Source organism: Muscardinus avellanarius, assembly GCF_963383645.1.
Source record: "Muscardinus avellanarius genome assembly, chromosome: 4".
NCBI lineage: Eukaryota > Metazoa > Chordata > Mammalia > Rodentia > Gliridae > Muscardinus > Muscardinus avellanarius.
Genome location: NC_137789.1, coordinates 111961983 through 111985620, shown reverse-complemented (window position 1 = coordinate 111985620; position 23638 = coordinate 111961983). Strand labels below are relative to the sequence as shown.

Genomic DNA, 23638 nt, shown 5'->3' with positions numbered 1-23638 from the left:
TAAAATAAACTTTTCATTATTGAGTGCTAATTTGCACACATTATTAGTCTTTTTTTTGTGGTGCTGGGGATTGAACCCTGGGGACATTCTACCTCTGAGCTACACCCCCAGCCTGATTTTTTTATTCTTTTCTTTGAAACAGGGTCTTACTAAGTTGCAGAGGGCCTCACTAAATAGCTGAGGTTGGCCAAGACCTGAACCTGTGATCCTCCTGTCTCAGCTTCCCAAGTACTGGGATTACAAACGTGTGCCACCACGCCTGTATTATTATTATTATTTTTAAGGCACAGCGTGATGCTGGGCGTGGTGGCACACACTTGTAATCTCAGCACTTGGGAAGCCTAGACAGGAGGATTGTACAGGTTCGAAGCCAGCCTCAGCTACTTAGTGAGGCTCTCAGCAACTTAGTGAGACCCTGTCTCCAAATAAAGTATAAAATAAGTCTGGGAGTGTTGCCCAGAGGTAGAAAAGCCCCTGGGCTCCATCCCCAGTAACACACACACGCGCACACACACATACACACACACAATCACAGTGTGGTAAAGGGCTGTGAGGAAGGAGTACCCGAGTGCCCAACACTTAAGACACTACTTACTAAATGACTTTTAATGCGGCTGTGGGTAAGAATCACTCAAGTATTACAAACAATTATACAGATTCCCAGGCCCCTTCATTACACGGTAAGAGAAGGCAGCCAGGTATTTGTAGCACTGGGGATTGAACCTAGGCTTATTCTACCACAGAGCTTTGTCTCCATCATTTACTTACTTACTTACTTATTTATTTATTTATTTATTTATTGGTACTGGGGATTGAGTGAAGGGGTAATGCTATCTCCAAGGTACATCCCTAGCCCTTTTTAAATTTTGAAACAGGGTCTCACCAAATTACTACGCTGGCTTTAGGTTTGTGATCCTGTCTCAGCCTCCCAAGTACTGGGATGACAGGTGTGTGCCACCAAGTCCAGCCATTTGAAAGGCAAGTTTTGTGTTTTGGATGCACGATCAGAATTTAGGGCATGCATAGAATGTGTGCTATTTGAACTGTGTTCTATAGACCAACAGAATAGGCATGACTTATGAACCTGCTAGGATTGCAAACTCCCCAGCCTAGGCCAGACCCACCAAACCAGAACCTGCATTTTAATGAGATCCTGGGGACGCATACACTCATGGAAGCTTGAGAGCACTGCTCCTGCTCAGCAAGGGCAAGGAGGTAATCCTCACTACCAGAATGTAATGTAGGAAGAGATTTAGGTTTGTAAAAAAGATCATACATACATACATACATGCATGCATGCATACATACATACATACATACTTTGTTGTTGTACTGGGGATGAAACCCTAGGGCTTTCTACCTCTGAGCTACACCTCCAGATCTATTTTATATTTTATTTGGAAACAGGGAAACTAAGTTGCTGAGAGCCTCACTAAGCTGCTGAGGCTGGCTTCGAACCTGCAATCTTTCTGTCTCAGCCTCAATTACTGGGATTACAAGCATGCTATGTGCTTAGTTTTGTGAGATAAATTGTTCAGGATAAACATTCAAAATGTAACTTTATTTTCATAACACTGTTTATGGACATTATCATTTTTTATTTTTTATTTTTGGTACTGTGGGTTGAACCCAGAGGCTATCTACCTCTGAGCTATGCCCCCAGCCCTATTTCCAAATAGAAATAAGAGTTTTTTTGTTTGTTTGTTTGTTTTGTGGTACTGGGGTTCCAACCCTTCTACCTCCGGGCTACACTCCCAGACCTATTTTATACGTTTTTATTTGGAAGCAGGGTCTCTTAAGCCAGCAAGGCTGGCTTTGTACCTGTGCGATCCTCCTGTCTCCGCCTCCCAAGCGCAGGGATTACAAGCTTGCGCCACCATGCCCGGCTAGAAATAGAGTTTAATGGCTAAATTGCTAAGACTCTCACCAAGTTGCTGAGGCTGGCCTCAAACCTGTGATCCTCCTTTTTCAACCTCTCAAGTACTGGGATTATAGGGATGTGGTAGCCTGCATTGGTTTACATCATCTTTTTTTTTTTTTTGGTGGTGCTAGGGATTGAACCCAGGGTCATTCTATGTCTGAGCTACACCCCACCTCTATTTTATTTTGAAACAGAGGATCTTGCTGTGCTGCTGACAGCCTCACTAAGTTGCTGAGGCTAGCTTTGAACCTGTGATCCTTCTGTCTCAGCCTCCCAAGTACTGGGATTATAGGCATGCACCACCATGCCTGGCTCACATTATCATTTTTCAAAAATACCAAAAAGCTCAAAAAAGTAGAAGGAGCTGTGTCTTTTAGCCTACCTCTCAAAAGTGCAGGAAGAATGTCACAATTAATGCAAGAGCCCATAGCTACCTGGACTTGGTCAGTGTGATAGAGGTTCCTGTTTCTCTCAAGGAGAGAGTGCATTAAGAGTCTGTTCCATATGAGTAAATTTGCCTCTTATAGAGAAAAGGTAAAAACTTTGATTTCAATGGCAAATCTTCTTCAATTGGCTTCAGTAATTTATTTTGACAATCTTGTTAACAAGGACCTAACATAATCAAACTGAAGTGTTAGATCTTCATTTGAAATAGATCTGTTGGGAATCTTTAGAAGTTCCTAAAATGTTGTAAAATACAAATTATACAGCTCAATCTATTTCTGTGACTTTTCAAGAACTTTTGAATTTTTTCCCATTTTACCTGCAAAGCTTAGATCTGAGTTTTTAAATAAAAAAAACTGTTGATTTTTAAGTAAAAAGTTATTTCAATAGCCAATAGATAAAGTTTGAATTAAGATATATTTCAGTATATTTTACATTTTTATAGTTATCCCAAAGAACATCTTATATTTCTTTTACATTTCTGAAGGATCTTTTCAAGGTGCTTTTCAACTTAATGAGGTTTGGGGAAAACTTTACTTCTCAGAGTTGGGATCTTCAGAAAGACCTGTCAGCATGATGGTGATCTGGTGACAACCTGATTGTTGCAGCTGTGGCCGGTAGTACTGTGCTTCTAAAATTACATAATGGAAAGATGCTGTGCATGTCTGAGCATTCCAAAGGCAGATCCTGGTATCCTACTTGCTTTAGTCTTGTAATTTTGATATTTTTCTTGCTTTTTGAGTTGTTCATTTTTCTAAGCTCTTACATTAAAAATATAAACTGTGACATGGATTACTATCATATTTATTTATTTCTAGGGATAAAACCCTGGGGCATTTTACCTCTGAGCTGCACTTACAGCCCCCCTTCTGTGTGTGTGTGTGTGTGTGTGTGTGTGTGATTGAACCCCATTCTACTCTAAGCTATACTTCCAGCCCTATTTTACTTTTTATTTTGAAACAGCATTTCAATAAGTTGCTGAAGCTGGCTTCGAACTCGTGATCCTCCTGTCTCAGCTCCAAAGTACTGAGATGACAAATGTGTACCACCACACCCATCTTCTAGCCCTTTTATTTTATATTTTGAGACAGGGTCTTACTAAATTGCGGAGGCTGGCCTCAAACCTGCTATCCTCCTTCTCAGCTTCACAAATGCTGGGGTTACAGGTACACATCACAACAACCAGCTCATTTTGACTTTTTAGTCTACTGCTATATTTTTGAAATCTCCCATAGTCCATTATTTCCCCTGTTTGAAACTTTTTGGGGTTTTCTTTAAAGTGGCGAGGTGAGCTGGGCGTGGTGGCGCACGCTTGTAATCCCAGCACTGGGGAGACTGAGACAGGAGGGTTGCACAGGTTTGAGGCCAACCTCAGCTGCTTAGTGAGGTTCTCAGCAACTTAGATCCTGTTTCCAAATAAATTATAAAATAGGGCTGGGGTGTAGCCTGGATGTAGAAAGCCCCTGGGTTTCACGCCCAGTACCCCCTCCCACACACACATGAAACCCAAAAATAAAGTGGTGAGGTTATGGTTTCTGAATAGATAAAAGAGAAGGCAGACATTGGCTGACTCTGAATGCATTTCTCCCTGCAGTGAGGGTGGAGGCAGCTGTCTTTTGGTTATTGTAGCTTTTATGATTTTAAGCTATTCCATAGCTAGGGATTAGGGCGGGGGTGGCTAGGCCTCTCTCCAATTTACTTCTTAGCAACATTTCCTTTAATGGAAACAACTGTTTCTTTCTCTGTTTAAAAAATTCATTTCCACTGGCAGTAAAATTGTTCCCAGATATTAGGAAAAGCCTGACTTAGCCTCTTAGGTTTAGTGTATCTATGACGCATTTTTTTCTAAGTTTGTGTTTCCCAAAGCATTTCCATTGGAAGCTAGAAAAGGACTGGGAGCTTCAGCTGGCTAGCTGCCTCTTTGTCTAGAAATTGTGGGAACTATTTTACTTCTTATAGGTCCGGGGTCACATTAATTCCCATCCTAGAATTTTAGGAGAAACTATATTAGGCATTATTTGCAACCCCCCAATTACATAATCTAATTCACATCTAACACTTGCTCTTAAAATGGGATCCCCTCTAGTGATCCCAAGATGAATATGAAGAAATAGTTTTAGAAAACATAAGGAAAAGAAGTCACTTGATGATTATAATCGCTAATGGAGTACTTCAGCAGTTTTGTTTACAAACACATGTAAACCTGATACAGCAAAATCAAGTTTTCAAAGAATAATCATCACATAATTTAAGCAGTTTTAATTCATTAAAGGATAATGAACTGTATTAAGTATGTTAAAATTGTGATTTTAATGTTAAATCTTGATTTATGAGCTGGGGGTGTAGCATGTACAAGGCTCTGGGTTGATCCTTAGCACTGGAAAAAAGAAACAACCTCCCGCCTTCGCCAAACTACAATAAGGCAATAATATCAGGGAAAGGATAGTGAAGGCAGGATACTGTAGAGATCGGCTGCTGAAGTGCTGACATAGTGAAAATGGTTATGTATCAGGCACTGTCTTAGGTCAGGTGCTGATGTAAGGGATCTACTCATAAACTCCTATTATCCTCACAGCCTCCTGATGAAGTAAGCACTACTGTTTTTCATTTTATAGATAAGAAAATAGCGGCAGAGAAAGGCCAAATAACTTGCTTATAAGTAAAATTAGGACCTGGAGATGTAGTCTAGGGATGTAGCTTTGTGGTAGAACACTTCCCCAGGAAGGACCAGGGCCTAGATTCAATTTCCAAAACCACCAGAAAAAGAAAAAAGATTCAGCTAGTAAAAGGTAGGGCCAGGCCGGGCGTGGTGGCGCACGCTTGTAATCCCCGCGCTTGGGAGGCTGAGACAGGAGGATCGCACAGGTTCGAAGCCAGCCTCAGATACTTAGGCTCTCAGCAACTCAGTGAGACCCTGTTTCCAAATAAAATATAAAATAGGTCTGGGAGTATAGCCCGGAGGTAGAAAGCCTCTGGGTTCCACCCCCAGTACAACAACAACAACAACAACAACAAAAAAAAAAAAAAAAAAAAAAAAAGTAGGGCTAAAGTGAGAACCCAGGCAGCTTGGTTCTAGATACTGTGCTCTTTATCTAGACTTTTTACTTTATTTTTTTCAGTCCTGGGGATTCCCTTTCTTCATGCATGCTAAGAAAGAGATCTACCATTGAGCTACATTAAATTTACATTTAACTTAATTTAATTTTAATTTAGGACAGGGTCTCCCTAAATTGCACAGGCTGTCCTTGAACCTGTGATCCTCCTGCCTGAGTGTCTCAAATAGCTAAGATTACAGGCCACCGTGAATGGCTTTTTTTTTTTTTTTTTTTCTTTTGGTGGTACTGGGGATGGAACCCTTTTACCTCTGGGCTACACTCCCATAACTATTTTATATTTTATTTGGAAACAGGGTCTCTTAAGCCAGCGAGGCTGGCTTTGAACCTGCACTATCCTCCTGTTTCTGCCTCCCAAGCGTGGGGATTACAAGCGTGCGCCACCACGCCTGGCTCATGCCCAGCTTTTATATGTCTATTATCTTGCTTTTTTCTTGGTCTGAGTAACATATATATTAAATACTGACCCAATCCAAATTTCACTGTAATGACACTGGGAGGCTGTTGGAACAGAGATATATGCTTGTGTATAGTGGCCCTAAGTAACTATGAGATCATCTTTCATAGAAGGAAGTCAAGTCATGATATCCATCTGAAAAAATAAGAAACAGCAAGGTAAGAATGATTTTTAGAATATGGAAATAAATACTAGATTCAGGTAAAAAGAGTTGAAAATAGGCCAGGCGTGGTGGTGCACGCTTGGTATCCCAGCATTTGGGAGGCTGAGACCGGAGGATCAAAGTTTGTGGACAGCCTCAACTACTTAGTGAGGCCCTCCGCAACTTAGTGAGAGCCTATTTCAAAATAAAGAATAAAAAATAGGGCAGGGGGTGTACTCAGAAGCCAAATGCCCCTGGGTTCCATCTCTAGACCCACCAAAAAAAAAAAAAAAAGTTGAAAACAGTACCTCTGGAGAGTCGAAAGTAAGCATAGGAGGGTGGAGAACTACTGCTTTTCATAAAAAGCCTTGGAAAACTGACTTTTTAGGTTAAAAGCAAGCATAGCTTTGATAAAAATAAAAACTAAATTAAAAGTAGATCAGAAGCTGGGCGTGGTAGCACATGCCTGTAATCCCAGGGCTTGGGAGGCTGAGACAGGAGGACCACAGGTTCAAGGATAGCCCCAACAACTTAGCAAGGCCTCAGTAACTTAGTGAGATCCTGTTTCAAAATAGAAAATAATAGCCGGGTGTGGTGGCGCAAGTTTGTAATCCCCACGCTTGGGAGGAGGAGACAGGAAGCCAGCCTTGCTGGTTTAAGAGACCCTGTTTCCAAATAAAAATATAAAAAAATAGGTCTGGGAGTGTAGCCCGGAGGTAGAAGGGTTTCCAGGAACCCCAGTACCACACACACACACACACACACACACACACACACACACACACACAAATATAAATATAAATAAATATATGTAATAATGATATAGGAAGAAGGTATAGCTCAGAGGTAGGGCATTCCTGGGTTCAATCCCTAGTAAAACACACACACACACACACACACACACACACACACACACACACACAAATATAAATATAAATAAATATATGTAATAATGATATAGGAAGAAGGTATAGCTCAGAGGTAGGGCATTCCTGGGTTCAATCCCTAATAAAACACACACACACACACACACACACACACACACACACACACACGCGTGCGCGCCTGCCAATTCACAGGTGTCCTTTATCACTTTGATAGACTCTCTGGTCTATAGAAATGCTCTTAGTATGCTTCTAGATTATAAGATTTGTTTGGTTTTATATTTTATATTTTGCTGATGTTTATGTGCATTTTGTATTTCCCTGAAAACTAAATAAAGTTTATGGCCTTTAAAAAAAATTAGGTCACTTTAAAAAACCGAGTCAATAGAGTTTTAGAAGGCCATTTCTGGGCCTCTTAAAGAGTAATCTCCCAGAGTTTTTCCTGTTCTTTGTTCTTGCTCACAGTAAGCCTCAGGACCAAATGTCTGATTTTAATTTTTAACTGCTATTAGCCAATCTTTTCATTGCTGCATTCTCTAACATTCTTAGAATAAGAACAGTAGTTTCCTAGAAAAGCTACAGCAATTATACACAACTTGGAAGTAAACACTCTATTTTCAAGTCATAAGATGGTCCAAGCCTGAAAAATTTGCAAGACCATACTAATTCTTCAGTAAGTTTACATTTCAATTACTGCAAGACTGAAAGTCTTTAAGTAGGCCATATCAGCCCCACTATACAGGAAATTATATCCTAGGAAAGCTCTGTTTTAAAAATAGGCAAAGGAAGAAAGGAAAGTTGCCAAAATACACAACACTTTCCATTTGTTTTGATTTGAACACAGCATCTGTTTTATCAGGTGCAATCTACCATTTGCAGGCTTAAGGGGAATGGTAGTAGTTAGGGTGGGAAGAAGTAAATTAGCCGAAATGTTTGTTTTTAGAAGAGTTTTGAAGTAGATATCAGCAGAATTTTGGTCATAACCAAATACCACAAAGAAACTGGGCTTTGGGATAAGTGTTCAGATTGGACTATACTCCCTAGCCCAGCAGAATCAAAGCCAAGAAACTAGATTAATCCACTTATAAGATGCACTTTCTCTTGTAAACACAATTTAATATTGGAGATATACTTAAAAGTTGACTTTTCCTCCCTTTTATTTACTTACCCATTCATTCGTGGTTCAAAAGAATTTTCCTTGCATATTTGATAGGGTTGCAGTAAGGCTAAGTTTGATATTCTTGAGAAAGGCTGGACAATGCCTTTCTCTACTGAAAATGCCTGTGTCCTAATCTCTGGAAACTGAATATGTTAGGTTACATGGTAAAGGAAAAATAAAGTGGCAGATGGAATTCAAGCTGTAATCAGGCAACCCTGAAATGGGAAGATTATCTTGGGTTAATCAAGTGGGCCAATGTGATCACACTGGTCCTTTTAAGAGGAAGAGCAAGTCAGAAGGGAAAGAACCAGAGAGCTGGCAGCATTTTTGTCTCAGCCCCAAGTTGCTGGATTTGAAGAAGAGAGCCATAAGCCAAGGAATGACAGCAGCCTGCAGAAGCTGGAAAAGGCAAGAAGACAGACTTTCTCGTAGAGCCTCCAGAAGAAACACAGCTCTTTGGACCCAGTCTAGATTTCTGACCTCTAAGACTATATTAAAATAAACTTATGTCATTTTTAAGTCTGCAAGAACATGGTGATTTGTTAGAGCAGCAGTTGGAAAAAATAATATGCAAAAGTATTTGAATTTGGTAGAAAATTACATATATGTAAGACATTATTATTCCAAGATGACAGCTCAACTTAGTCTCTCTAGTAGCCTTGATGTTAAGTAACTTAGTTACTGGGGGGTCCTGAGAGGTGTATTCTATTTCCTTGTCAAAGGCCCATGTCCTCTCCTTTTTTAATACTCATTGTATTTGTGAAACAAAGTTGATTACTGTGTAATTATCAGACCAGCTCTAGCCACTTGCATTTCTAATTCTTTAGTTTCTTCTAATTACTCATTGCTTTGGTCTTCCCAAAGAAATGGTTATAAAAACAAAATGTTTGAGCCACAGTATTATGGCAAAATCACACACAGATAGTCCCTATTTTGTTAGTAATTTTTTATTTTCTAAAAGCAGCTCTGCAAGGGCTGGGAATCTGGCTTGCCTATCTATAAACAAGGCTCTAGTTCAAATCTCAGGACCACAGAAAAGGGCACTGATCAACATAAAAACAACCGTACAAAGCAACTTGCCACGTATATACTTCTAAGCATACACATATACGTATATATATATTACGATATTAAGACAGAACAGGTTTTAGTTTTCATCAGTTTGAATGAGAATACTAATAGATTCTCTTCCATAGGTTTAATTATCTTTAATTTACAAAGTAGAATTAAAATTTCAGAGGTAGACAATGCTTATTAATCTTAAATTTATGAAACAATCTAGTAATAAAAATCTGAATGTTTTATTAAGAGAATAAAACACAGAAATTTGTGCTTTCAAGTCTTTAAAAATTCACATTAACAATATAAAGTTGATGACCAGTGCCACATGGGCTGATCTTTTTATAATGGTTCTAAGGCCATTTTTATCTGTTTTGTTTAGCTTTATTTACACATACAGGCCTACTTTTTTATTACAATTTATTTAATACCTTTACAGTTTTTATTGCCATCCCTTTACTCTTTTATTTTTACTTCGGGGATGGTATTTCTGTGCCTGCTGATAATATCCTCAAATTATGAGAGGTTCTTATGTAAACTTGAAAAACTCTCATTTTCAACTTGTACTTTAATATTTCTCCCCCCAAAAATCCAGTAAATTTGGAAGAGGAAATAGACTTGAACCACAGATTTATACACAAGGATGCACCCAGTGAAGTACATCAATTATTGCATATTCTGGGTCTCTGGAATGCTTAAAAGGTGAGGTGGGCCCAGTGTTGGAGAGCTGAATCACCCTGTACTTTAACTTTACAGTTAATTAGATTCAGAAATAGATCTCTTCTATTATCAGTATCATAAACATTCCCAATTGGGAGGGTTTTCACATTTATTAAGCAGTGAACAGAATACTCTATAGTTCATATTTTCATGGTGTTTGGGAATAATGGGAAACTTGTTTTTAGCATACAAAAGAGAATTTCAATTAAATTAAAATAGTACTCAGTAGGACAAAGTGTTGTCTAGGGAATTGTGCAAAGTTGTTAAGTATTACTGTGTTCCTAAAATTGACAGCAATTTCATATCGACTGAAATGAGTAACAAAAACATTTTTGGGCTGTATTTCACATGGTTGTATTTTTTTCATTACTTTTTTTCTAGTGACTAATTTTTCATTTTATTTTACAAAAATATTGGTCAATGACTTCTTGGAAAAACAAAACAAAATTGTTTCTTTCCAACAGGCAGCTGAAGAAGCACTGTTAATGAAAGTTAAATGCTAGTTCTAAAAACTAATGTATCCCAGTGCTATGAAACAATACTTGAAATATTTATTACACCTATATATATGTCCCTTCAGCTCATTTATAAAATTATTTAAAGTTATTAGGACATAATGTGGTTCCATCTGTGTGTGTGTGTGTGTGTGTGTGTGTGTGTGTGTGTGTGTGAGATACTGGGGATGGTACCCAGGAACATTCTATTACCAAGCTACACTGCCAGCCCTATTTTGTTTTTTTTGCTTTTTTGTTTTGGTGGTACTGGGATAGAACCCAGGGGCTTTCTACCTTAGGATACACTCCCAGACCCATTTTATATTTTATTTGGAAACAGGGTTTCACTAAGTTGCTGAGCGCCTCACTAAGTAGCTGAAGCTGGCTTCGAACCTGTGCAAGCCCCTCCTATCTCAGCCTCCCAAGCATGGGGCTTACAAGCGTATGCCACCATGCCAAGTTATTTTGTTTGTTTTGAAACAGGCTCTCTCTAAGTTGTGGAGGGCTATGCTAAGTTGCTGAGGTGGGTCTCAAGCCTGTGATCCTCCTGTGCCAAGTCCTGAGATTACAAGAGTGTGCGACCATGCTTGGCTGTGGTTCCATCTCTTAAGAGTATATCCTAAAAGGATATAAATGTCAGAGCTCAACTAAGTAACTTCTTGACCTCTGCTAAATTTATTCAGCCATTTCAATTTATTTGTATATAAATATCTCATTATATAAGTTAGCTTTACTTACAAGGGGAAAATGTCAATAACAATTCAACAGAATAGGCTACTTATAAAGGTCTGTCACTCATCCCATAAAACCCTAAAAATATAGAATAAAGAAGCATGATCAGATCTCCAATTATTTGATGAGTCGGATGACAAAATTACCACCCAAGAGCCTTTGCAAAGAACCATGGCTATATACTCAAAAGAGTTAAAACCAGGTATTCAAACAAATTTTTATACTTGAATGGTTGTAGCAGCGCTATTCAAAATAGCCAAATGAGAACAATTCAAATGTCTGTCAAAAGATGAATAAACAAAATGTGTTTGTTTATTAATACAATGGAATACTGTTCAGTCATAAAGAGGAATGCGATACTGATGCATGCCATAACATGGTTGAGCCTCAAAAACATTATGCTAAGTAAAAGAAGCCACACATAAAAGATCACATATTCTATGATTCCATTTATATGTAATACCCAGAATAGGGAGATCCATATAGAAAGCAGACTGGTTGTTGCCAGTGGCTGGGGAGGGAGGGTGGATGAGGACTAATTGGCTAATAGGCCTGGGGTTTTATTCTGAAATGATGGGAGAATGGAAAGACAAAGTGTTGACATAGTATTGTGAATGTACTAAATGACATTGAATTGTTAACTTTGAAATAATTACTTTTATATCATGTCAGAACATGAGTGTGCACAAGCTATAAGCTATGTTTATTGATGAGAGTTATCTCAGCACTGACTGCTCACTTTTTTTTTTTTTTTGTGGTTTGGGGGATGGACCCAAGGGGCTTTCTACCTCTGGGCTACACTCCCAGACCTATTTTATATTTCATTTGGAAACAGGGTCTCACTAAATTGGTGAGAACCTCACTAAGTAGCTGAGGCTGGCTTCGAACCTGCATAATTCTCCTGTCTTAGCCTCCCAATTACAGGTATTACAATTGTGCACCACCACACCTGGCTTTGCTCACTTCTTTTGATTAACTACCAATGTATAAACGTTGGCTATTCTCTGAAAATGCAGTCCAGTGAACATAGCAAACCATGTGTGACTCATATGTGAGGAAGACCATTTTCTATAAACAGTATGGATAAAACTTGCAAAGAGGAGCACTTATAGAAATGATAAAACAATGAGTGTTAGCAAAAACAAAACAAAGAAGGGAAAAGATAGGGAAAAGTAAACTGAAAGAAGAAACATTGTGAGCTGGGTGAGGTGAGAGCCTTGCTGAGAGCCTCACTAAGCTGAGGCTGGCTTCAAACCTGTGCAAGCCTCCTGTCTTAGCATACCAAGTGCAGGATTACAAACGTGCGCCACCTGGCCTGATACAAGATGCTTTTTTTTTTCTTTCGGTACTGGGGATGGAACCCAGGTGCATTCTACCTCGTAGCTACATCCCCAGCCCTATTTTTTATTCTTTTTATTTTGAAACAGGGTCACACTGAGTTGTGAAGAACCTGGCTCCTCTTTTCTCAGCCTCCCAAGTACTTGGATTACAAGAGTGTGCAACCACATCCAGCTAAGATTGCAATTCTTAATAGTGATGGAGAAGCCAGGCATGGTGGTACACGCTTATATTCCTAGTACATGGGAGGCCAAGATAGGAGGATCTGGGTTCGCGGCCAGCCTCAGCTACTTAGTGAGCATCTGTTTCAAAATAAAGAATAAAAAATAGGGCAGGGGATGTAGCTCGGAGATAGAATGCCCCTGGCTGGGTCCCATCCCCAGATCTGCAGGGGAAAAAAAAAAAAAAAGAGTGGTAAAAGGCCTATTATAGAAGAAAAAGACTTGACACAAAGAGAGATATCCACACACAGTGTACTTTTAAACTTATAAGGCCAGAAAAGCCATACTCCTTCCCCAAAAGTCAAATAAACAAAAAGTCCCCCAAACCCTTATAATACCGGAATTCACAGACTAAATTAAGAGCTATCCAGTTACTCATTGTGGTAACCATACATTTCTTTAGATGCCAACAGACAGTGAATTATTTTTGAGGCTCCACTTGGAGCTTGTCTTCAAAGTCAGTTTTTTAAAAGGTTAAATTTCATTACTTTACATTTATATCACATTTTAACACAAAACCTCATTTCAGCTGTTTCTAAAAGAACAGCAAGTTTTTCTAGTGCTGTGTATCATCAATAAATAACATTAAATGAGAATTAATCACTCATAAAACTATACTCACATAATCCTTCACATTTTTTGTTTTCACAGTTTTGTATGAATAATATGCAGGATAAAGCATTCCAAACACCAGCCTAAAAGTAAAAAAGAGAAAAACAATTAAATACAACAATACTTTTATTTTATTAATTTTTTTGTGTATATGTGGTACTGGGGAATAGAACCTAGGGGTATTCTCTGAGCTACAACCCCAGCCCTATTTTTTTTTTTCTTTAGTGCTACTGGGGGTGGAACCCAGAGGCCTTCTACCCACGGGATGGAAATACTCCCAGACCTATTTTATATTTTATTTAGAAACAGGGTCTCACTAAGTTGCTGACAGCTTCGCTAAGTAGCTGAGGCTGGCTTCGAACCTGCGCAATCCGCCCAAGTGCAGGGATTACAAGCGTGCACCACCACGTCCAGTTCCAACCCTGTTTTTTATTCTTTATTTTGAAACACTAGGTTACGGAGGGCCTCACTAAGTAGCTAAGACTATCTGTAAACCCGCGATCCTGTCTCGGCCTCCCAAATGCTGGGATTACAAGTGTGTGCCATCACGCCCAGCTTGATGCTTTTTAGTGTTTTTTTTTTTTTTTTGTGTGTGGTGCGAGGGCTCAAACCCAGTGGCTTATGCATGCTAAGCAAGTATTCTATTGTCTCCTGTCTCAGTTTCCCAAATGCTGGGATTACAAGCATTCGCCACCACGCCCAGCTCCAAAGACCTCGAGGACAAAAGCAGACATGTTGTGAGATATGGGGGCAAGATTTCAACAAATGAAATTTGTATCACTCATTCTAGAGGGTGTACTCTTCATCTGTAAACTGCCAAAACAAGTGTTTGTATTTATATGAACTAAGTCTCATACTTCATATAAATACCGACATCAGTAAATTCTGACATCACTATTTTTAGTTCATTTATAATTTTTAATTTTGGAGGGGGTTAGAGCAGTAAATTACCGGTGACCTCCTTATTCTTTGGTTTGTGGCTTTAAGTCACCAGGTCAGAGGAGGAATAACTTTATCAACCAGAAGCCTCATTAGCAACAATCTCTGCCTTACCCAACAATACTACCCGAGGAATGCCACTTCACCAGAAGCACCAACACCCAATCTCTGGCTGTGGGAGTTTCAGCTATGCCACAGAGCTTAGAACTTTTCCATTTAATTTCATACTCTGTTCCCCCTCCCACACACAACACAGAAACTTTTCATCTTAGACATTTCTAAAACAACTATCCATGGTATAAACAAGAACTCATTTCCCAATTATCCATCAGAGTAGTATTTTATATACTCAAGTTAATAATTTTAATTCACTTTGTAGAACATGGACATGATCAAGGTATTGCCTTCTACATCCCCATACAGTCTAGAACCACCACATTCAAGTTTAACGTGAGATTCTCCATTTCTATCACTGGATGGGTTTTGTCTCCTTCTTCCCTTGGTAGAAAATTCATCCTGTCTGTAACCTAGTGCTGTTAGTTCTTCTTGGTGAGAGTGCATGCATCCATCCTTCCTGCTTTAATTTTGATCTTACAGCCAGCTATACATATGGACTTGTGCCATCTCATCCGACTTACTGGACAGTTTCCCCACACACTGCTGCTCTGTGCCCACTGTTAGATGAGCCTCCTCCACATACCTGGGGCAGCGCCTTGCCTAAAAAGCCTTCAGTAGCTGGCTGCCTCCCCGCTCACCGACCAGCCCATGTGGGGGCTCGCCAGAACAGAATCTGAAAAGCACTGCCTTATATAAACCATCTGTTCCAACACAGTTTAGTCATTATGCCTCTTGTGTTTCTACTTTAATCCTGGAGTGAATGCTTCTTGCCTGGAATGCCTCCCTCCCCCTCTCCCTATCTTTCTTCCTCTTTCTTTTCTTCCTCTTATAGTTTTTGCTTAATTAAATCACGGATATTCTCCAAGATCCAATCCTCCTGCATAAAATCTACATTACTTTTATTTTGAATTTTAAAGAAATTTGACAGGATTAGCCATTTGCATTTTGCATGTTCTATTTAAAATTGTTTGATGTATTTTTTAGCATATAGCTCTCTTCCAAAATAGTTAAATTTCTTGAATATAGTAAGAATTTGGTGCTAGTTGACACTATGCATGTAAGTTTTTGCCCTTATATTTTAATATCTATAGTGAATAGAATAAGTCAAACAAATAAACAGAATATCCCCTACATATAGCTGTCTTCCAAAATAGATAAATTTCTTGAATATAGTAAGAATTTGGTGCTAGTTGACACTATGCATGTAAGTTTTTGCCCTTATATTTTAATATCTATAGTGAATAGAATAAGTCAAACAAATAAACAGAATATCCCCTACACCTTTCTAAAGAATAGAAAACAATAATGTATTTCATGTGGAACATAGAAAAGAATAAATGTCTTAAGAATTAGTGAGTGGGACAATTTTTAAGGACCACTACTATTCATGTAAATTCCTATGGTTTTTTCTTTTTGGTTTATTTTCTTTAACAGTGGGGTCTACTGTAGATGCTTGCAGTGTGGGAGGTCGGGCATAAAGCCAAAGCATGAGCACATGTATAAAATAAAATAAAGTGTATTTTAAAAGACTACCTATAAAATATACTCAGGATATATAAAGGGAATATTTGCTACAAATAAAATTTACCTATAAGTTTGAGTATTTTTTTTTCAGGAAGAAATAGTTATTCATTTTTCTCTTCATCTTATTTCTATGTAAAGAGGGAGAACTTTGCCAAAATACTCAAGACACTCTCCACACCCAATAAGGTGAAGCCTCCTTTTGAAATGCATGAATATTTGTTATGTTGAAAACTGCATTATTTTTAAGATGTGAGGAAAAATCACATAAGAAAACACAGTATAACTGGGCGTGGTGGCTCATGCTTGTAATCTCAGCATTCGGGAGGCTGAGACAGGAGGATCGCAGTTCACGGACAGCCTCAGCTACTTAGTGAGGCCCTCTGCAACTCAGTGAGACTCAGTTTCAAAATAAAGAATAAAAAATAGGGCAGGGGGTGTAGCTCAGAGGTCAAATGCCCCTGGGTTCCACCCCAGACCCCCCCACCACAAAAACAAACAAACAAACAACAACAAAAAAAAAAAAAGAAAAAGAAAAAACCACAGTAGTGGGAAATGGTCCTCATTACCATTTTTTCATATATGAAAAATATACTTAAAATGGCTATTTTCTAGACAGATGTCCTGGCACAATTCATCATTTACCAAAATTGTTTAGAAAATGATAGCATGTTCAAGGTCAAATCTTAAGAACAACTTGGTATGAAGCTGAGACAGGTGGCACAAGCCTATAATCCCAGTATTTAGGAGGCAACTTTTACATTATAAATTATTTATCTATTACTGTAAGATAATATAAATCATAACTTATTAAAAAATATAACAGGTCTGTAATCTCAGCACTTGGAAGGCTGAGCCAGAAGGACTGCAGGTTCAAAGTCAGCCTCTTGCTTAAAAATACAAAATAAAAAGAGCTGGGGGTGTAGCCTGGAGGTAGATCCTCACTCCCCTGGGCTCAATCCCTAGTATCAAAATAAGTAAGGAAGTAAGTAAATAAATAAATAGACAGTTTATTCTGATAATAACTTATATTTTACTAATCTATCTAGCTATATCTATCTATATATGGCCATGTTCATGCAGGAATTAGCTGGCAATTTATTTTACTGCTTTCAGAATCATGCTTCAAAATTAAAAACATGCTAATTATGGTATTCTACTAAAGGACAAAAAAACAACTCAGTGAGACTAGAGATTAACAAAAATAGGAGTTAATATTAAATAAACAAAATAAACGAGAGGATCAAAAATTAGGATGGTGAGCAGGGTATGGTGGCGCACACTTGTAATCCCCGTGCTTGGGAGGCTGAGACAGGAGGATTGCACAGGTTTGAAGCCAGCCTCAGCTATTTAGTGAGGTTCTCAGTAACTTAGTGAGACCCTGTTTCCAAATAAAATATAAAAAAATAGGTTTGGGAGTATATCCCGGAGGTAGAAAGCCTCTGGGTTCCACCCCCAGTACCACGGGGGGGGGGGGGGGGGAATTAGGATGGTGAAAGACATATATACCAGGTTTCCATACAGTGAATTAGTCACACTTAAAACATATGTGTCACATACACTCTAAAAATACAACACAAAATACAACATCCCAGGCTTTTATCAAACAGTAAAGACTGTACCTGTAATGCAGTTTATAATAAAGATGCTTGAGATTAATGAAATTTACCCAAGACAGCTTGGAGAAGTGATGACAGCTCCTCTGCCCCATTCCTATAGTCATTCTCTGCCATTTGTCCTGCTGAGCCTGTCTGAGAAACTTAGTCAACATGGCACCACATCCTCTCACCAAAAAAGGAGAGAAAGTAGACCTGTCATCTTTTGTCATCCTTATTCTTGATTTGTATTCCCTGAGGTGGTGTCCAGATTCTAACTCTGGATCAAGCTTGATCACCAGGTTATATTCCTAAATTATTATACCTATCTCCTTTGGGGGAAAAGTCATGTTACATTCTCAATTTTTCTTACAGTGTATTTTAAGAAACTGGTATATGGAACCCATAAGTACTAGAAAAATAGTGTTAAGAGCAGTGTCTATTATAGTAGCCAGTATCCGTATGTATGAAATTTCATTTGTTACATATATTAGTATGCAGTGCTTAAATCTTTCTTTCCTTCCTCCCTTTTTTCTTTTCTTTCTTAGAAAATGATGCTCAGCTCAGCATGGTGGCACACACCTATAATCCTAGTGCTTGGGAGGCTGAAACAGGAAGATCAAAGCCAGAGAAGAACTGTAGCAATTTAGTGAAACCCTCAATTAAAAAAAAAAAAAGGAGGAAATGATAATCTTTTTGTTGGATAAGAATTACATGACTTTTATTTTTTTTCATGAATTGTCAGGATCTGTTTTTCAACTATATCAACTATGGTGGCCCATAGGATTGATATATTTATATTTGTATATACCAGATTTTTATTTTCTTTGATTGCTATTTTCTTCTAGTCTCAATTCTCTCTCTCTCTCTCTCTCTCTCTCTCTCTCTCTCTCTCTCTCTCTCTCTCTCTCTCTCTCTCTCTCTCTCTCTCTTTTTTTTTGTAGTACTGGGGTTCCTGGAAACCCTTCTACCTCCAGGCTACACTCCCAGACCTATTTATTTTTATATTTTTATTTAGAAACAGGGTCTCTTAAGCCAGCACAGCTGGCTTGGAACCTGCGCAATCCTCCTGTCTCTGCCTCCTAAGCCCAGGGATTACAAGCGTGCGCCATCACGGCCGGCGCTCTTTTTTCTTATATTTTAACATATCCACTTGGTAAAATGATCTCTCAAATCACTTGAAAGAACATAACAGAGTATAAATGCTTATGATGTAGTAGCTAGTGCAATTAAGCATGAAATTTGGCTCTCTGGTGCCAAGCAACCAAGAAACATAATTCAGTGTACATACCTACTTCAGGAACTACCAGTTGTTCCTCAACTTAGTCACATTTGAGAATGTCTTTACATACCATCAGTGTTGCTATTGTTGATTAACTTAACACAGGGAGTTAATTTAAGCAACATCGTAAGATAGTTAATCAAAGTATAAGTCTTCTCTCATTTTGAAACAATATATTTCACAAACATAAGCATGGAAAGTTTTTTTATATACTTACAATAAAATAATTTATACATGGGCCGGGCGTGGTGGCGCACGCTTGTAATCCCCGCGCTTGGGAGGCAGAGACAGGAGGATTGCGCAGGTTCGAAGCCAGCCGTGCGTGCTGGCTTAGGAGACCCTGTTTCCAAATAAAAATGTAAAAATAGGTCTGGGAGTATAGCCCGGAGGTAGAAGGGCTTCCAGGAACCCCTGTACTAAAAAAAAAAAAAAAAAAAAAAAAAAAAAAAATTTATACATGTAAGATATATTAAAACAAAGATAGTAAGTACTCAAAATACCATTTCCTTATAATTTTGTTTCTATTTATTTGATTACATTTTACTATGCTTTTTAAAGGTATGAATACACACACACACACACACACATATATCCTCTGTCTGTATGAGGAAAATACTAGTGTGCTGTGTGCATCTCTTCCCTGCTCCACATTTAGTGAGGTCACACTGTTAAGTTGAAATAGGATATTGTATGGGGTATTTTACATGATGGGAATTAGCTAATGATATGATCAGTCCTTTCTTCCCAGTTGGTATTATCAGCATACCAGCCTCCCTGTGTTTTAGCCAAGGGAAACTATATGTTTCTAGGACAGTGGAACATGATAGGTAAAGGGTACTCACAGAAGTCAGTGACATAAAAAGGTAGCCCATTATGATATTCAAGTTTAAAAATGGCTTCACAAGATTAAGAAACAGAAAAAGGGCAAAATTCTATGTCCTTTATCAAAATTCACTCCAATTCTGTTTGCATACTAGTTCTATAGTATTAATACAAAGTGTAGTGATTTGTGTGCGTATGTTTTACCTCCAAGCTACACCTCATGTGTGTGTGTATGTATGTATTTGGGGTACTGGGAATGGAACCCAGGAGCATTTTACCTCAGAGTTGCACCTTCAGCCCTATTTTTTATTCTTTATTTTGAAACAGGATCTCACTGAGTTGCAAAAGGCCTCACTAAGTAGCTGAGGCTGGCCGTGAACCTGGATCCTCCTGTCTCAGCCTCTCAAATGCTGAGAGTACAAGTGTGCACCATCATGCCCAACCCTACTTTATTTTTTTTATTAGAAACAGGGTCTCATTAAGTTGTTCAAAGTCTCATTAACTTGCTGAGGCTAGCTTTAAACCTGCAATTCTCCTATTTCAGCTTTCCAAGTACTGGGATTATAGGCATGAGCCACCATGCCTGGTGACTATAGTGAATTTTAAAAGTAGAACCACAAATTTAATCTTCACAAGAAATCATACAAATAGACTATTTTATGACAGAAGTTGTCTGGCTTTTTTCCAAATAGGACCCCCCTCCCCCCGGAGAAATCTTTCTCAGGAATCTCAAAAGTAAGACACAAATGCAATTGTCTTGGCCAGTTTAATTCCATTGATTGTAGAGTCCTCTGAGGAATCCTAAACCCTTAAGAAAGGCATCCTCTATAAATGTTTGATAAAGCAACCCCTATAAATATTTCAGTAGTTCTCAAAGCTGTCTGTGCCCAAGAATCAACTGGGATTGAGAAACTTTGGGCAGAGAATCCAAGAATCTGAATTTCTAAATTCCACATCTTTAATAAACTAAGGTGTGACAGTATTATGCTCACTTTGATTTTAGATTAAAACTGATTATGATTAAGCGAACAGCTAGGCATACAGCAAGCTGGTTTCAGTCTAACTGGATTTTTTAAGGTAATATGAAAGTGCTTTTAGGTTATCTTGACTTTCCCCAAACTATTTAGTTGGGATTGCAGGTGTGCCCCACTGTGACTGGTACTCTATTCATTACTTAGATACTAAAGTGAACACACGAGATCACTATGAAAGAAAACAGCTACACAGTGAACTAAAGACAACTTAAACCTTGGAAAATAATTTGTGCCTGCTTAAGACCAGATGATTCCCAGTGGTGCGAGGTCTAGAGACAAACAATGTGGCTGTGACTTTGCCTCCTGTGATGAATTTCCCACATGAGTCATTCTGCAATTGTGTAAGCATCCAATCAGGTAGCCAAAGTTCATGTATGACCACTGCCAAAATACTGTGGAGATCTGTTGCTAAAAAGAGCAGAGAATTCCCATTTTGCAAAACAATGATTAAGTAACTATATGATCTCAAAGAAAAATATGAAAATTACATATAAGAAATATGAAAATTATATACTAGAAGTCCCAGATTCTAGAGCCAAACGTATATGCTTAAAACTGCCAAGGAGAGAAAAAGACCATAAGCATTCCTTTGAAAGATTTTATACATGTTTTTAATAATAGTCATCAAGAGCTATGAAGCTTGGAATTTTCACATTGTTGGAGCTAAACTTCAAATTTTATTCCAGAGATTTTAATTTCTACTCTAAAAGGAAAGCTAAAGATAAAACCAGGGGAAAAAAGAAAACCACAGCAAATCAGACTTCAACTTCCTCATCTTTTTACTCTCTTCCCTAGCCACACCCCCTCTCCCACCACAGGGGTTTACTATGTGGTAAACCCCAACCAAAGAAAAATCTTTCAAAGGAATGCTGAATACAGAACAGACCACAGAACCAACCCTTAAGCACCAAGTCACTTAGTATCTTGTGGTAGAGTTCCATGGCGTGGCGCACACAGCTGACAGGAAGGGTGCCCCAGTGACAGCAGTGCTGTTTGCCAAGCAGCCATCTTCACTTTCTGATAGTCACTACGAATAAGTATTCCTTAGGCGAATTATTTCTACTTCTACAAGTGAGAGAAGTAAATCTCACTGGGAGTAAGGATCTTAGGAACTATGTTCCCAGAAAGTGTTAAAGCCAGAACATTATACACACAACTTCTAATTTCAAGACTTTGTTCTTTACCCAAAATAAAAACCAAATAAAACTTTGTACTTCATATGATGTTTAGCTCATTGTGGATCCCCAATATTAGTTGAATGAAATCAACATTCAGAAGTTATATAGGTTACTTCATTTATTTGCATTACTTTTGAGCTATACCCCCAACCCTATATTTTTATTCTTTATTTTGAAACAGGGCCTCACTAAGTAGCTGAGGCTGGCCGTGTACCTGCAATCCCCCTGTCTCAGCCTCTCAAGTACTGGGATTTCAAATGTGGGCCACTATGCCCAGCATATAAGTCATTTTAATAGTGACCCACCAATACAATAGTATTGTACATAAAAAGAGATATAAGGCTACCCCCCCCCCCCTGTTTTTTGGTATTGGTTAGAGTGCGGGGTATTCTACCTCCAAACTAGACTCTGTAATCCTTTTTATTTTTTATTATGAAACAGGTCTTTCTAAATTTCCGAGACTGGTCTCCAATCTGTCATCCTCCTATCTCCGCCTCCCAAGTACTGGGATGATAGGTGTATAGACTCATATCTGGCTGAGACCTATTTTTTTTTTTTATTGTGTACCAAGCCTACATACAGGACTGCTCATATCTTCAATCAACATTCATCACATTGTCCAATTTCTATCAAAATAGCCAGGTAGCTGTACTTGAAGGGTTACGAATTACTCATATCATCTTACCAGCTCCTGACTCCTCCTGGGTAACACTTAACTCAAAGGAACTGTTTGCTTTATTTATTTAGCTCCTTAAGCACAGGATTTACAAAACCCAAACTTGCCATTAAGCCCCATAGACTTCAAGATAACTTGAAAGTTCAGTTGTAATCTAAGGTTTCAAAAAACAGCCTTTGGTGAAGAAAAATCACACAGAGGCTAATTTTGAAAATATTTAAGAAAAAATTATCTCCTAAAATATATTCCTCTATGCAAATATATACAAAAAAGATGAGTAAGGAGAGTCACAAACAGGGACTATCCTATTTTGTGGTTCATTCAGTATCCTACAACTAAGAAATGAACTTCCTTAAGTTGAATGCAGGTCTAAAATTTCTGTCAACTCCTCAAATAAAATATTTACACAAAGCCAGGCATGGTGGCACATTTCTGTAATTCCAGTACTTGGGAGGCCGAGATAGGAGGATCACAGGTTGGAGGATAGACTCAGCAAGTAGTGAGACGTCTTCTCTCTCTCCCTCTCTATTTTTTGTGGTACTAGGCATGGAACCCAGGGGCATTTTACCTCCCAGCCCTATTTTTTTTTATTCTTTATGTTGAAACTGGGTCTCACTGAGTTGCAAAGGGCCTCACTAAGTAGCTGAGGCTGTCTGAGAACCGTGATCCTCCTGTCTCAGCCTCCCAAATGCTGGAATTATAAGCATGCACCACCATGCCCAGCTGAGACTTCTTTTTTTGTGTGTGGCACGGGGGATTGAACTCAGGGGCAACCTACTTCCAAGCTATACTCTTTGCCCCTTATTTATTGCAGCACTGGGGATGGAACCCACGGGCATTCTACCTCTGAGCCACACCCCCAGCCCTATTTTTTATTCTTTATTTGGAAACAGGGTCTCACTGAGTTGCAAAGGATCTCACTACGTAGTAGCTGAGGCTGTCCATGAACTGTGATCCTCCTGTCTCAACCTTCCAAATGCTGGGATTATAAGCGTGTGCCACCACGCCCGGCTCCTTTATTTTTATTTTTGAAATGAGGTCTCACTAAGTTGCCGAGGATCTTGCTAAGTTGTTGAAGTTGTCCTTTGACTCTGCTGTCCTCCTGCCTCAGACTCCCAAGTACAAGTATGATCCACCACACCCAGCTCTATTTTCATATTTCTTAAACCACTTCCTTC

At 38.7% G+C, this 23638-nt stretch overlaps 1 protein-coding gene across 1 annotated transcript in view; it reads right to left on the bottom strand.

Annotated features, from left to right (window-relative positions):
• REEP3 (receptor accessory protein 3) overlaps positions 1-23638 on the bottom strand; it is a gene marked incomplete at both ends in the record, with an annotated part of 107036 nt that overhangs the window by 47151 nt on the left and 36247 nt on the right. The window contains one exon of the mRNA XM_080695064.1: positions 13307-13379. Within this exon, the coding sequence (XP_080551190.1) occupies positions 13307-13379 (73 nt within the window). The remainder of the gene's footprint in view (positions 1-13306; positions 13380-23638) is intronic.